The sequence below is a fragment of the Phyllobates terribilis genome, unplaced genomic scaffold (assembly GCF_046119375.1).
Source record: "Phyllobates terribilis strain yellow unplaced genomic scaffold, ASM4611937v1 Scaffold_4__5_contigs__length_816908805, whole genome shotgun sequence".
Classification (NCBI taxonomy): domain Eukaryota; kingdom Metazoa; phylum Chordata; class Amphibia; order Anura; family Dendrobatidae; genus Phyllobates; species Phyllobates terribilis.
The window spans coordinates 134,411,632-134,427,334 of NW_027362764.1; the positions used below are offsets into that span (position 1 = coordinate 134,411,632).

At 52.8% G+C, this 15,703-nt stretch overlaps 1 protein-coding gene across 2 annotated transcripts in view; it reads right to left on the bottom strand.

The window, feature by feature from the left end:
* Nucleotides 1-15,703, bottom strand: part of VILL (villin like) — a 156,912-nt gene that overhangs the window by 34,978 nt on the left and 106,231 nt on the right. For both annotated transcript variants that reach the window (XM_073677775.1, XM_073677773.1), the window contains exons 4-5: nucleotides 11,056-11,252; nucleotides 8,890-8,998 (exon numbers count right to left, since the gene is read on the bottom strand). In XM_073677775.1, coding sequence (XP_073533876.1) covers nucleotides 8,890-8,998; nucleotides 11,056-11,252 — 306 coding nt within the window. The remainder of the gene's footprint in view (nucleotides 1-8,889; nucleotides 8,999-11,055; nucleotides 11,253-15,703) is intronic.

The window sequence follows — 15,703 nt, forward strand, 5'->3', positions numbered from 1 at the left end:
CTCTGCTGCACCCACAACACCAGCCTCAGCGGTCTGCCCTGCAGCAGCGGTTCACCTTGACCGCAATCCACAGGTGGCGTAGTCAGACATTTAATATCATCAAAACCACATAAATAGACTGCCATTTGAGTTGACCACCCTGAGCCACGGGACCGGGTCCCCGCCACACGAGGACTACAACCCCCAGCATCCACAACGGGTCCGGTTCCGGGTATCCCCACACACGCGCGGCCCAGGGGGCGCGTCATAATAAAATACATTACCGCCTTACAGCATAATAATAATATATACTTTGCTGTATAAAATGCTGTTTGCAGACCCAACAGTAAGAAGAACATGAAAGATCCATATTAGAGATCACTCAAAAGAGCGTATTAAACTTCTGTGTGCTGTCTGTATGCAACACTGATACTATACGGACAGCACACTGATCAATGCAAGTCAATATGGTAGTTCAGATGAAAGTTTTTACACATAGGCGGTCAATGTGTAAAAAAAATCACAGTGTGGCACCCCAGGGGTCTGGTTTTCCACAGTAATGTAATGTTATGTCTGAGAGCAGGTGGGAGGTCCTTTGGTCAGGGATCCTGTGCATGCCACACCTCCTGCCCAGTCTTGGGAGGGGAAGAACTTCCCCTGTAAAAACCCGGGGCTGAGGCAGGGTGAGTCAGACAAGTGGAGTAGAGACAAGAAGCAGCATAGGAAACAGCAGAGTTACAAGGAGTCAGGGGCTGGCAGCTGAAGAGCTCGCCCTGACTGAGAAGATTTCTAACCGGACCCGGAGTCCGAGGCTGTGGGGACTAACTCCTACCCAGCAGCAGAATCCGTCAGGCAGGGGATTTCAGGTCCTCTGGCCCAGAAGCCCGAAGGCACGGTCACACGCGTGGGACCAGCACCGCCATCGTGGAGCGGAAGCCATTAGAAGGCCCCGAGTCACCGGCCATACGGGTGAGCACCACACGGTACACTCAGGGACGTGGGCTACTTACATCAGCTTCTAGCAAGGTAGCCAGAAGAGTACAGTCAGTTTGGGAGGCCTACAACTCCGCCTGGCCAGGGGAGATCCCATCTGCTCAAAGACTGACCAGGCCCCGTTCGCTAGCAAGTACTCCGGGAGGGTCTATCGTTGTTACCAGTAAAGACCCCGAACTACACCGTACCGTCTCTGAGTGGTTCCTGCTACCCCCATCATCCACGTCGGCTGCCCTGAGACCATACCCCTCCCGTTGGGGGTTATACTATCACGCTGCATAATCCTACCATCGGCCTCAGCGGTCTGCCCCGCAGCAGCAGCTCCCTGGCTGCACTCAACGGGTGGCGTAGTCATCAACTATTTACTACTAGTAGACTGCCGTCCAGTTTGACTCCCTGGGCACGGACCGGGTCACCGCCACGAGACTACAACCCTCCACGGATCCGGCTCCGGGTAAGCTCCCGCGTGCGCACCGCAGCGCGACACAGGCCCAGGGGCGCGTCAACTTTGGCGTAGTCGGCAGGATTTCGTGCCCGCAACCACCGGGTACTGCGTGCCTGAAAAGCAAAGACTGTTCAAACTTACCAGTGGTGAAGATTCCCGCTATCCGTGGAGGTTTCCCGCCATCCGGCGCCATCTTCTACCTTCTTCCCGCCATCCGCGAAGTTTTCCCGCCATCCGGCGCCATCTTCGACCTTCTTCCCGCCATCCGTGGAGTTTTCCCGCCATTGGACGCCATCTTGAGGACGCCGCGCGGGAAGAAGAGGGGCGTGGACTCCGAAAGCGCGCGAGAACTGAAGCCCCGCCTCACGTCCGGACGTTGCGTAAGGTCCTGGAAGGAGCCCAGCAGACGCCGACGTCACAGGAGCGCGACGGAAGGTCCTCAACCCTGACGATCCACTGCGGAGCCGCGGCCTACGGAAGAGGATCATCGCAAGGTAGGCCACGGTCCACTAGGGGGGAGGAAGATGTCGGATACGGAGGAGAGCTTCACTGCCTCAACCCCCGCCAGCGCTACCGCTGCTGCAGTTATGCCCTTCACCATGCCCTATATCCCGGGAGCAGCTTGGCTACCCCAGTTCTCAGGGGAGTCACATACCCTGCATGACTTTAGAGAAAAGCTGGATAGCCTCTTCCAGGTGTACCCCCTCACAGAAGAGCAAAAAGTGAGCATCCTGGTGGCCCAACTAACAGGGGCAGCCAAAAGGGAAGTAAAATCCTGGCCACCTGGGAGGAAGACTGTCGCAGGGATACTAACCCGGCTGAAGGACACCTTTGATACCCGCACCTCAGCCGAGATTAAGCTTAGATTCTACGGGTGCAAGCAGCGAGCGCATGAGAGTATAAGGGACTATGCACTAAACCTACAAGAGGCCCTGAGGGCCATAAAGCAGACCGACCCTGATGGGGTGGGAAACGAGGACAGGCTGTTGACTGAACAATTTATAGAGGGTTTATATTGCAATGCCCACCGAACCCAGTTGCGGGCAATGGCCTTACAGGATCCCCATCTGGACTTTGCACAGTTCAAGGACAGAGCCATCCGGGTGCTCCGAGAACCGGCACCAGGTGGCGTTGTGACCCACAGACGCCCCACTACCACTTACTACCAGGAGGCGGCGCCCTTGTCAGCAGGGCCTGTGGGAGCTGATGCGCAGGCTTTGGACAATGACCCGGCTCCAGACCTACACCATCAGGTCCAAGAGCTAGCTAAGAGCGTTGCTGCGCTAACCCGAACTGTGCAGTCTTTACAGGTTTCCACCCCAGGGAAGATCCAGCTGGCATCCGGACCGGAGGACATCCCGTGGCGTCGACCAAGGAGGACCCCACCGGCCAGAGGAAGACCCAGTGACCGATACAGTGAGGACGGGCGACCCATCTGCCGCAGCTGCAATCAACCCGGACATATGGCAAGGTACTGTTCTTTAAACGGGCACAACCTGGGGTAGAGGGCCAACCCCCAGGAAAAAGATCACCAGGCCCATCGAACTGGCGCGACAGATATGTGGGAGGACGTCCAGTCTTGCCTGTGGTACTGGATGGCATTCCCATGAGTGCCCTACTGGACACTGGGTCACAGGTCACCACCATCCCGTACGTGCTCTTCAAGCAGTACTGGAATGACTCGGATATTACCCGCTACCCCGACGACGACTTGAGTATCATCGCCAGCAATGGTCAGCCCGTGCCACAGATCGTATTTAAAGAGGTGACCATCAAAATTGGTAGAGTCGAACTGGCCGCACAGGGACTGATCATTGTAGATATTGATAAACATGAGAGTCACCCAAAAATAACTCTAGGAACTAATGTAATTGAAAATTGTCTTGCAGAGGTGATTTTCCTTTTACAGCAGGTTGCCAAGAATGCCAGCTCCGGCGAGCAGCGGGTGCTCCAGAAAGAGATCCGGGCACTGATGCAACGGCAACAAGTGGAACTCTCCGGCGGTGAGATTGGTAGCGTAAGAATGTGTGACCCTTTTCCTATTGCCATGCCCCCAAAAAGTGAAATGATGATTTGGTGCCGGGCAGCTATTGGTCTGAGAGGTAGAGATTACCAGGCAATGGTAGAACCAGTTTACTCAGACAGTAGGCCCACCATTTTGACAGCACGGGGGGTCGTCAATGTACGCCATGGGAGGGTGCCCGTTCGCATAATAAATATCGGGGAGAGGGAAGTGTACCTGCCCCGGTATGCCACGCTAGCCAAATTATATATCACTAATCAAAATTCTATACAATCTGTGGAACCCTTGCCTCCATCTCACCCGGAGGAAGGTAACGGCTCTAAGAAAGACATGGAGGACTGGTGTCAGCAACTACATCTGGGTGCTGACTCCACTCCCTCACATCAGAAACAAGGAGTCTATCGGGTGGTTCAAGAGTATGAGAGAGTGTTTAGTAAACACCCGTTAGACTTCGGGCGAGTCAAGGGGGTAGAACATCGCATCCCCACGGGAGATCATCCTCCCATAAAAGAGAGGTATCGACCCGTACCCCCTGCACATTACCAACACGCCAAGGGGATGCTTAGAGACATGAAGGAGGCTGGGGTAATCCGGGATAGTTGTAGCCCCTGGGCAGCCCCATTAGTTTTAGTCAAAAAGAAAGACAACACCATGAGGATGTGTGTAGATTACCGGAAAATCAACCGTATCACACACAAGGATGCGTACCCCTTACCAAGGATAGAGGAGTCATTGGCTGCTTTAAGATCTGCTAACTTCTTCTCTACCTTGGATCTCACTAGCGGGTACTGGCAGGTTCCTGTAGCAGAGGCGGACCGGGAGAAGACCGCATTCACCACCCCGATGGGACTTAGCGAGTTCACCTGCATGCCGTTCGGACTCTGCAACGCACCAGGAACCTTCCAACGCCTAATGGAGTGTTGTCTGGGCCACAGAAACTTCGAGACGGTCCTGTTGTACCTGGACGATGTCATCGTATATTCCAAGACGTATGAGGACCACCTGAAACACCTGGCGGAAGTGTTCGAGGCTCTGGCGAGTTACGGCCTAAAGGTGAAACCCTCCAAGTGTCACCTCCTGAAACCAAAGGTGCAGTACCTGGGACACGTAGTGAGCGCTGACGGAGTGGCTCCCGACCCTGATAAAATCACCGCAATTAAGGAATGGCCAAGCCCCTCCAGCGTAAAAGAAGTGCGGCAGTTCCTCGGGTTGGTAGGCTACTACCGAAGGTTTATTCCCGGTTTCACCAAAAAGGCAGCACCTATGCAGGACCTCCTGATAGGCCAGTCCCGGAAGGCCAAGAACCAGAAGCCGCCCTTCAAATGGGAAGAGCTGGAAGAAGAGTCCTTCCGCCAGCTGAAGATGGCCCTCACGGGGGACGAAATCCTGGCGTACCCGGATTATAGCCAGCCCTTTATCCTCTACACCGACGCCAGTAACATCGGGCTAGGAGCCGTACTGTCCCAGATCCAGCAGGGGAAGGAACGAGTAATCGCCTACGCCAGCCGAAAACTGCGACCCACCGAAAGGAACCCCGAGAATTACAGCTCATTTAAGTTAGAGTTCCTGGCCGTAGTATGGGCAATCACTGAGCGCTTTAAGCATTACCTCGCTTCTTCCCGGTTCACCGTGTACACGGATAACAACCCGCTGACACACCTGGACACGGCAAGACTCGGTGCCCTGGAGCAGAGGTGGATGGCCCGTCTGTCCAACTACGAGTTCACAATTAAATACCGGGCAGGACGCTCCAATACCAACGCGGACGCCCTGTCCAGGATGCCCAACCTGCCGGACGGAGGAGAAGATCCGGAGGGACTGGAAGAAGTTGAACTCCCTGCGTTCCACCGTCATGGGACTATTCAGTATTCCCACCGGGTAAGGAGTAAGCAGGCTGCTACGTTGAACCCCTTACCCCACTACAACTGGGCGGAAACGCAAGACAGCGACCCTGCCGTCCGACTGGTGAAGGAGATGCTGACTCGGCCGGAGGCTCGCCTTGAACCAGACGCTCCGGAGGAAGCCAAACAACTATGGGCAGAGAAGAGTCGACTGTTCCTTTACAAAGGGAAGTTGTGCCGCAGAATGGTTAACTCCCGGACGCATGAATTACTCTGGCAAGTAGTGGTGCCACGAAGAGACGCAGCCATGGTGATGGAGGCATACCACGACGGAGCTGGACACTTTGGGTGGAAAAAGCTGGAGTTCCTGCTGCGCGAGCGGTTCCACTGGGTAGGCATGAGGGGAACCATCGAGAAGTGGTGCAGAGATTGTGGCCCGTGCAACCTGAGAAGGAAGGACCGAGCCAGCCAGAAGACTCCCCTGCAGTCCATCGTCACCCGGCAACCGTTGGAACTGGTAGCCTTGGATCATGTAAAACTGACCCCAAGCAGAAGTGGCTACGTCTACGCGTTAACCATCGTGGATCATTACTCCCGGTTCTTGGTTGTCGTCCCCGTCAAGGACTTAACGGCTCAAACAGCAGCTAGAGCCTTCCAGCAGCACTTCTGCCGTCCACACGGGTACCCGGACCAAGTGCTGACGGACCAGGGACCTGCCTTTGAAGCGGAGGTCTTTCAGGAATTCTGCAATCTGTATGGCTGCCGGAAGATAAGGACGACACCCTACCATCCGCAGACTAATGGACTTTGTGAAAAAATGAACCAGGTGGTAATGGATCTTCTAAAAACGTTGCCCCTGGAAGAACGCAGTCTGTGGCCTGAAAAGTTGCCCGATCTGGTGGACCTATACAACCACATCCCGGTAGGTTCCACCAACTGTACCCCGGCTTACCTAATGAGGGCAAGACCTGGTAAGTTACCTGTTGACCTGGAAATGGGAGTCCTGACCCCCGAGGACACTTCACCAGAAACAGACTGGGACACAGAGAGGCAGCAGCAGTACCGGAGAGTACAGGAGAGCGTGGAGCGAAGTCTCTGTCAGGCTAGGGAAAGACAAGAGAAAACTTACAACCAGTATGCTCCCGCTGTTCCCCTGGTACCCGGAGAGCAGGTCTTGAAGAGGAAGAGACGGCTCCACAAGTTGGACGACCAGTGGGAGAAGGACCCGTACACCGTACTGCCCTCAAGCCACGAGAACCCGAAGGTCTGTACCATCAGTAAAGACGGAGGGGAAACCACAGCCATTGTATCCCGGGACCACCTGAAGAAGTGTCCCGAACAACTGAGGAACCCTGAAGAGGAACAAGAAGACCATCGACCCGTGGAAGAAAGGGAAGATATGGTTAGTACCGTGCTCGGGGACTTCCATTAGTCTTGGACTCAAGTCAATGGTGCAGTTGTGGTACCCGTACTCACCTTCCTCCAACCATCATCCCAAGAACCTACGGAGCAACGGGTAGAGCTGGAAGAACAGCCGGTCCAGGAGGCAGAAGACTCCACACAAGCAGAACAGGAGAATCAACCCTCTGCTTATAGTGAGCCTGCCGTACCCCTAGTGAGACAAAGAGCCGGTAGACAGCTGCCCAGTTTACCCTTGACAGCTCCTACACCCTGTAGTTCAGGGCCAGACAGTCAGCTCCGTAGGTCCACTCGGGCCACTAGAGGCCAGTTACCCGCACGCTGGAGAATTTAAAGTGTATAAATTGTTTTATTTATGTTTTTCTGTGTCTTGTTGCTTGTGTATAATTTTGTGTTTCTAGTTATTTTTAGGAATCCTTGGTGGATTTACCGGGAATCCTTGTACATAGTTGGAGCGTAACCCAGGATGGACTAGAGACTGTTAAGGACTCGGGGTAGGACAGACCCCTACCTGGTTACGTCTCCCTGTGTTGGTAAATGGACACCTTGCTCTCTTCAGAGACTGCACCCGGTTGCGGACACGCCGTAACCATCTTTATATGTTTTCTTATTGTATTATTAATGTTTTTGCCTTGTTATGTTTTTCTAAATGTGTTTAGTCCCGGAGTACTAAATTTCACTAGGGGGGAATGTGGCACCCCAGGGGTCTGGTTTTCCACAGTAATGTAATGTTATGTCTGAGAGCAGGTGGGAGGTCCTTTGGTCAGGGATCCTGTGCATGCCACACCTCCTGCCCAGTCTTGGGAGGGGAAGAACTTCCCCTGTAAAAACCCGGGGCTGAGGCAGGGTGAGTCAGACAAGTGGAGTAGAGACAAGAAGCAGCATAGGAAACAGCAGAGTTACAAGGAGTCAGGGGCTGGCAGCTGAAGAGCTCGCCCTGACTGAGAAGATTTCTAACCGGACCCGGAGTCCGAGGCTGTGGGGACTAACTCCTACCCAGCAGCAGAATCCGTCAGGCAGGGGATTTCAGGTCCTCTGGCCCAGAAGCCCGAAGGCACGGTCACACGCGTGGGACCAGCACCGCCATCGTGGAGCGGAAGCCATTAGAAGGCCCCGAGTCACCGGCCATACGGGTGAGCACCACACGGTACACTCAGGGACGTGGGCTACTTACATCAGCTTCTAGCAAGGTAGCCAGAAGAGTACAGTCAGTTTGGGAGGCCTACAACTCCGCCTGGCCAGGGGAGATCCCATCTGCTCAAGGACTGACCAGGCCCCGTTCGCTAGCAAGTACTCCGGGAGGGTCTATCGTTGTTACCAGTAAAGACCCTGAACTACACCGTACCGTCTCTGAGTGGTTCCTGCTACCCCCATCATCCACGTCGGCTGCCCTGAGACCATACCCCTCCCGTTGGGGGTTATACTATCACGCTGCATAATCCTACCATCGGCCTCAGCGGTCTGCCCCGCAGCAGCAGCTCCCTGGCTGCACTCAACGGGTGGCGTAGTCATCAACTATTTACTACTAGTAGACTGCCGTCCAGTTTGACTCCCTGGGCACGGACCGGGTCACCGCCACGAGACTACAACCCTCCACGGATCCGGCTCCGGGTAAGCTCCCGCGTGCGCACCGCAGCGCGACACAGGCCCAGGGGCGCGTCAACAGCATGCACTAATATGATCCATATTCTTGATCAAACTTGTCCATTATAAGTCAATGCGTGCACAAAAAACCCAACACATACAGGTCACCATATGTATATCATTTGTTTTTCACAGATACACTGAGAGATTTTCTCGGATGTGGAGAATTTAAATAAAAAAGAATTCTCCATCTTCTCCATTCAGTGTGTCTGTGAAAATCAAACCGCACTTGTATGTCATCCAAGTGCGGTCCGATGTTTTCCATGGACCCATAGACATGAATGGGCAAGCACTATCAGAGGCAACTCGCGCATGTTGTGGTATTTTTTCCTCTGACCAACTCGATCGGCGGAAAAATCAGACATGTGCACAGCCTCATGTAATAACATGGGGACGAGTGCTATCCATCAATAGTACTCGTCTGATTATTACAGTCGTCTGACGATCCCTTAATCTGTTCCTTTTGCCATTTTCACAGAAAAATAAAACAATGCCAGTACCCAAGTATGCCACTTCAGGGCAAACAGCCCCCACTGCACACGTACCTCATTGGCTGAGACATGTTTTCTTCCTTTTACATGAAGTAAGCGACGTATGTTGTACATATTTGTCTCCACATGTTTAAAACCGGAGGCAACTCCTCCTTTCTTGTATCTGGTGTGAGAGATAAAACAATAAAATCAGAATAAAAGGGAAAAAATGCATTGTACGTCCAGTAGAATGTGAATAGAAATGACTGTAAAAGCATGTACAAGTGATCTACAAATCAGAGTAATTTTCCTTTATAATGCCATACAGCAGCATTGTATGATATACGGTATCCACCTACACTTATAGTGCTCAGCTCACATTAACACCACATAATACAAGTAATTATATTATATCCATAAAAATATATCTATGTGTGTCACCCCAGGCCTGGATGCCACAAATAATAAAGGCTGTGTCTGAGAGCAGGAGGGAGGTTCCCTGGTTAGGGACAATTAGCATACAGCACCTCCTGTCCCAGGCCAGTAGGGGGAGCAGGCTGCCCCTATAAAAACTGGAACTGGGGGCAGGGTTAGGGAGAACTGGACGACCTAGCTCAGGAGTGAGACTAGTCCCAGAGAAGGAGGGACAGTTCAGCTGTAGCTGAGGAGGTCGTGAGGCAGTGGAGGAACTGCTACCCAGGGATGTACGGCGCCAAGACCTGTCCTGGCAGAAAGGGAGAATAATCTACCGGACATTGGGGTCCGAGGCTGTAAAGACTCTAAGTCCAGCAGCAGAGAACCAATCAGCGAGGGATTTCATGTCCTTTGGCCTAAAAAGCCCGGAGGCTCCGCCACAACAGAAGGGACCAGCAAAGCCAAGAGAGGCCAGAGGTAAAAGGAGCCCAAGTTGCAAGCCATACGGGTGAGAGTACACGGCACGCTCAGGGACGTGGGCTATTTTACCACTAAAGGGGGAAATAGTCAGAAAGAGCATAGAGAGCACGGTAGGCCTACACCCTCACCCTGACCAGAGGGGCTTCCCGAGTGTTCTCAGACATCCAGACCCCCTTCTAGCCGGTACTGTTGTTGGGTCATTACCATCTGTTATAATAAAGACCCTGAACTGTTTAAGCGGACTCTGCATTCTGACCGTCGCGGACGGAACTATCACCCCCAACATCCACCTACACTGCCCTGGGGCTACACTCCTCCCGTGGGGAGTTGTTCTACCTCTGTGCTGCACACCAACACCAGCCCCAGTGGCCTGCCCTGCAGCGGCGGTTATCCCTGACCACAATCCACAGGTGGCGTAGTCGGACATTTAAAGCGCTGATTGATAGACCGCCATTTGATCTGACCACCCTGAGCCACGGGACCGGGTTGCCACCACTACTACCCCCAGCATCGTACAGAGGCCCGGTCTCGAGTGCCCCGCGGCCCAGGGGGCGAGTCATATGTACTTATCACAAAAAGGTATGATGCACAGTATACCATTTTTGCACATATAATTGTGATGGAAAGGATAGCAGAGAAATAACAGGGCTTGTTCACACTTTGGCATCAATTCATCAAAGTTTTTACAGCGGAATTCTAGAGTAACAAGTTTTTACAAGTTGCCAAATTTTGGCACTATGCAAGGCTGTGCTAAAACTTTGGAACTTTTGGTGGTCTGAGGTCATCTCCTGTAAAGTGGACAGAGTTGAGGCATAACAAAAGTGTGGCAACCCCCACTCATCAAATTCATGGACAAGTGGCGGCATTCTTCACTCCACAAATCTTACTCCAGTCTAGGACTAGAGTAACATTTGTGGCAAGACAAACACAGAAGTGCACACCACTTTCAGACACATCAGATTCATTAAGGAGTGTGTGCCTCTTAATGAATCAGGAGTGTCTGACTCTAGCACGCCCCCTCATCAGGACTGGTGTGTACATCGCCGGTCCTGATGAATCGGGGTCACAGTGTTTTTGATGCATTTTTTTCGGGCAGAGAAAATGCAGCGTTTTACAGTAACAGCAAAAAAAATTACATTTCTAAAATTTTGCCTTCTTTAACCTGTGGTGCATTTAAAAAAAAAAAAAAACACAGAATGTCAGTTCTTTCAACGCTTTTCTTCTGTCGTTTTTTTCCGTTGAGATCAAAATGTGTTAGCACCAAAAATGTAATTTTCGTTGAGGCTTTTCATTCAGGAAGAGACACATAAAAAAACATTGTGTGAGCATACCATAAAGCACACTTACATAACACCATTCTTGAAGTAGCTTTTAAAGGTGGCTGATTCGTACTCCTGCACTTCTCTGTGTTGTATTGGGCTTCCTCCTAGAGCCTCGTCCAGCTGAGTTGTGTAAAGTGCAGCTGCCCCTTGCTCGTCCTGAGTGGAGTCCTTCCCTATCCAGTAGTGGAGGTCACTGGACATACCACTGGGTGATTGCTTGATCTATGAAAGAGGAGAAAATTGTGGATTCTGATCTTTTCTACAATTAGGCTGTGTGCCCACGTAGCGTTTTTCAAGCGTTTTTGATGCGGAATTTCCGCAGCGGAAACGCTTGTAAAACGCTTGGTAACCCGCACCCCATGGTCCCCAATGGGATTCCGCAAGTTCTATGCACATGCTGCGGATTTTTCCGCAGCGTTTATGCTGCGTTCAAAAATCCGCAGCATGTCATTTAATTTTGCGTTTCCGCAAGCAGAATTGCCTTTGTCCAATGCATAAAAAACGCAAGGCAATTCCGCATGTGGAAAACGCGTGATAAACGCGCGAAAAATGCGCGATAAACGCGTGCGGAATTCCGGGAGAGGACTTGCAGAAATGAAGCAGAAATTTTCTGCTTCATAATGCAACGTGGGCACATAGCCTTAGTAACTTATTTAGTTATATATTTACAACTTTAAAAAATTGGACCATATTTTTGACCAAAAGTGCAAGGTCTCATGTATTAGGCTTATGCACTTTAAGAAAGGCTTAGGCAAGCATAATTCATAGTGTAGCTGGAAATAGTGAGACTGACTTTCTGTAGACTCCCTGCCTTACAGGTGATGTCCACTACCTGCCGCTGATGGGCTGCTGCACCCACACTTCCCACGGAAGAATGACGAACACGTGGAAAAAGTAAGAGCAGCAGCCCAATAGCAGCGCTAAAAGGCTGCAGCGCTCATGTGGCATACCAATGCCATGCAAACCCCTGCAGACCTGGTACTGACATTGCTGGAGTGGTGCCAATGCAGGAGGTGAGTACATTTTTTTTATTTTACAATGGGGACTATTTTGTTTATGGGGACTATTTGGTACTACCAGGGTTTCTTCAGTGTAGACAACCCATTTAATAAGCAGACTGACCCTCTAATCTGTGTCAGATAAAAAAAAAGAGCAAGAAGTCTGGTATGGGAAATGAGCAGTGGGTGAAAAAAATAACAGAGAGCCCCAGCGAAAGATCAGTATGTGGGTCAGTGTGATGAACCTGTAGCCGCCATCTTGGTAATGATAAATCATATCCAGGGATGGCCACACTTCAGCAGCCCCCACCCTTGGGACCTTCTGTTAAAACGTCAACTAGATAGTTTCCCCCCATCCAGGCTCCTGTAAGATAAGAAGCCTACTTAACACTTGAATGCTAGGAGCTTCAAAGACTTCGAGAGGAAACACAGCCAGCAGGGGGGGGTGCTTCGTCTATCTGTACCTGACCATTTGTCCCATAGGACTAGTTTCTTTGTCTGTCACAAGCATGGAGGCATAAGATATAGAAACATGAATAGTACACGCATGTTGCGTGGGATGGGCCAATAAAAAAATATCACGGCGTCCCGGAGCCATTGCGCACACAAGCCTCCGCGGTAGACGTTTGTACGTGCTCTGGAAGCCAAGATATAGCGCGGAGCCATTCCTGAGGACCGTATGGTATCATAATTGATATCAAAAGGTCGGTTACGGCGGCCCGAATCCATGGGAACCCCTGGGGGTATCATGAGACCATCCCAGAAGAAGTTATTGGGTTCCATAGAATTTGGGCTTCTGATCGAAGTTAGACCTGAGGGTGGAGACTGAGCCAGCTGACCTCACCAGCAGTGGGCGGGACGGGGCAGGTAAGATAGCAGGACAGACAAGAGACAAGTCAGTCTTGACCCAAGAGTGGGGTGCTGAACATCTGAGCACCAGCTGAGGCCACCAAGGGGAGGAGCAGTTTGACCATGCGGTGGTAGGCCTCAGCCTGTAACAAAGAACCGTGCCTGCGACCGCAGAATCCTCTCCCTGCGTCACAAGAAAATCAAGAAACCGGTAACTGATATGCTGTGGTGATTCTGTGTGTTGTATTCCATTGTTGTATAGTTTAGCCTGACCTTATACCTGTGTATATTTAGTTGTATATCGTGTATCTAGTGTATTATTATAATCAATTACCTCAAGTAATTGTGGGCCTGCCTTTTATTCTGCATAACGAACGCACGTCCGTGTGAGCTCGGCTCAAGCCAAAAACGCTACCCAGGGTTGGTTCCTGACCCGATATAGGCCCATTCACGGACTGGGCGTATATCTAAAATAGGGACTGGTGGCAGCATACCAACTGGGGATTGGGGAAGGCTGGTAGTGACGGTCGGAGGTTCAGATATATATATTCCTGGCGCGGCCAAGGAAGATATATATACCGCCCTCACTACAGAGGGCCCCGATACCCAGTAGGTTACAGGACAGTCTCCCTGGCGACCGCTTATCCTAGGTGCAGTTCCTTGACTGACCTGAGGCTAAGAGGGCGCTAGCGAGTTGTGCTGTGTAGTGACGTTACGGTTTAGTGACGTTGAAGGGATAACACACTACCGTGTTCCCTGCGCTGGTTGCAGCTTCCTGGCACTACTTTCTCTAGGTGCAGTACCTTGACTGACCTGAGAGGTAAGGGGGCGCCAGAGAGCTGCACCCACCGGCCGGCTTTCATCACATTGGTGGCAGAGCGGTGGGATTGCAGAATAATAGTGTTGTGGGACCCCTACTCCCAGGCACTAAAGACTGCCAGTGGTAACTTCCACTGCTGGAGTCTTAAGGTCAGCCCAACGTTAGACGGTCAGGCTAAAAGTATAACAAGGTGTGTGCAAACTCAGGGTTGCAGCGGTGTCGGTTACCAAGATGGCAGACGGCACCAGGAGCAAGACCCTGCAGGAGGCTAATGCTACGGTCCGTGTGGCAGGAGGGGAGGACATTGTTACTCATGGCGAGGAGGAGTCCAGCCCGGGCACCTCAGGGAGCCAGTCCCCAGTATACGGTCCCGCAGTGGGCTGCCCACCACCTACCCAGCCCAGCCTGTCCAGATCACAAGCCCTTTTACAAGCGGCTATGGCAAGTCTCCAGTCTCATGGCGATGCCGTCTACAAAACCCTCCTGGCAGCATCAGAGAAGGCAGCGGAGGAGGAGCGCGAAGCTGCAGAGCGCCGGGAGGCTGCGGAGCGTGAAGCTGCAGAGCGCCGGGAGGCTGCGGAGCGTGCAGAGCGAGCTGCGGAGCGCCAGCACCAACTGGACCTGGCCCAGCGGGGGCTTCCGCTAGAGCAACCAACCCATCAGGAGACCAAGTCGTCCAAAGTCCGAGCTGAGGACTTCCCTCTACTGGAGAAGGATGGGGACCTGGACTCCTTTCTGGTGGCATTTGAACGGACCTGTCTTCAGCACCATCTGGCCCGGGATCAGTGGGCCAGATACCTGACCCCCCGTTTGAGGGGTAAGTCCCTGGATGCCTTGGGGGACTTACCTGCCGGGGAGGTACAGAACTACGACTGCATCAAGCGGGCCCTGATCCGGCAGTACAACCTCACTCCCGAGTCGTACCGCCAGAAGTTCCGGAGCCTGCTGCGTGGCCCCAAGGACACCTGGACCGATCATATGCGGGCGCTGTTGAGAGCCGCAGAGCACTGGACCTCGGGTCTAGCGCTTACTACCCGCCAGGAGGTCCAGGAACTGTTCGTCACGGAGCAGTTCTTGTGGAACTGCCCAGAGGACCTCCGACAGTTCCTCCGTGACCGAAAACCAACAGGGGCTTCTGCTACAGCCGCCCTGGCAGACGAGTATGCCAATAACAGGGCGCCTGAGCTGAAGAAGTCTGCCAGCAGCACCTGGAGAGGGGGTAAGCCCAGTCATGCCCCTGTTTCCCCGGCCCCTAGAACACAAGGGGTGTATCCCCCTGTTGCCCTCTCCAGGCAAGGACCAGACGTAAGACGTTGTCATCTATGCAACAAACCAGGACACTTTAGGGCTGAGTGTCCCCAGCGCCAAAAGACCCCATCCCAGTCCCAGAGAGCGCCCAATGTTTTGTGTGTGGGAGGGGGTGGTGGTAGGTCCCTGGACAACATCCAACCCGTCACCATAGGCCGTTCTGCGGTCATGGGACTGCGGGACACGGGCGCTGAACGAACACTGGTACGGCCTGAGGTGGTGTCCCCCCAGGACTTGGTACCAGGAAAGACTCTTTCCGTCTCCGGGGTTGGAGGCGTGGAGCCGGCACTTCCCGTTGCCATGGTGTATTTGGACTGGGGTGCCGGAAGGGGGATGCGGGAGGTGGGAGTAACGCCAAATATTCCCGCAAATGTTTTATTAGGGACCGACTTGGGGCGTCTAGTATCGCAGTATGTACCCTCTGAACCCCCAAGTTCGGCCCCCCAAGAGTGTATTGATTTGTCTGCTGCTAATGCCAACCATGTTGTATGTAGTGTGTGTCCTGCTGAGGAGGAGGGAGTGAAACCTGAGGGTAACACCTGCACAGACACAACACAAACAGGGTTAGTGAAAGCAGGTGGGGAGTGTGGGGATGCCCGCAGAGGTGCTCAGCCGGCGTGCCGTGACCTCTTGTCCTCCGGTGAGGGAGGGGGCGGGCAGGATTCTGTAGAGGGAAGCTCAGGGATGGAGAGGGGGGC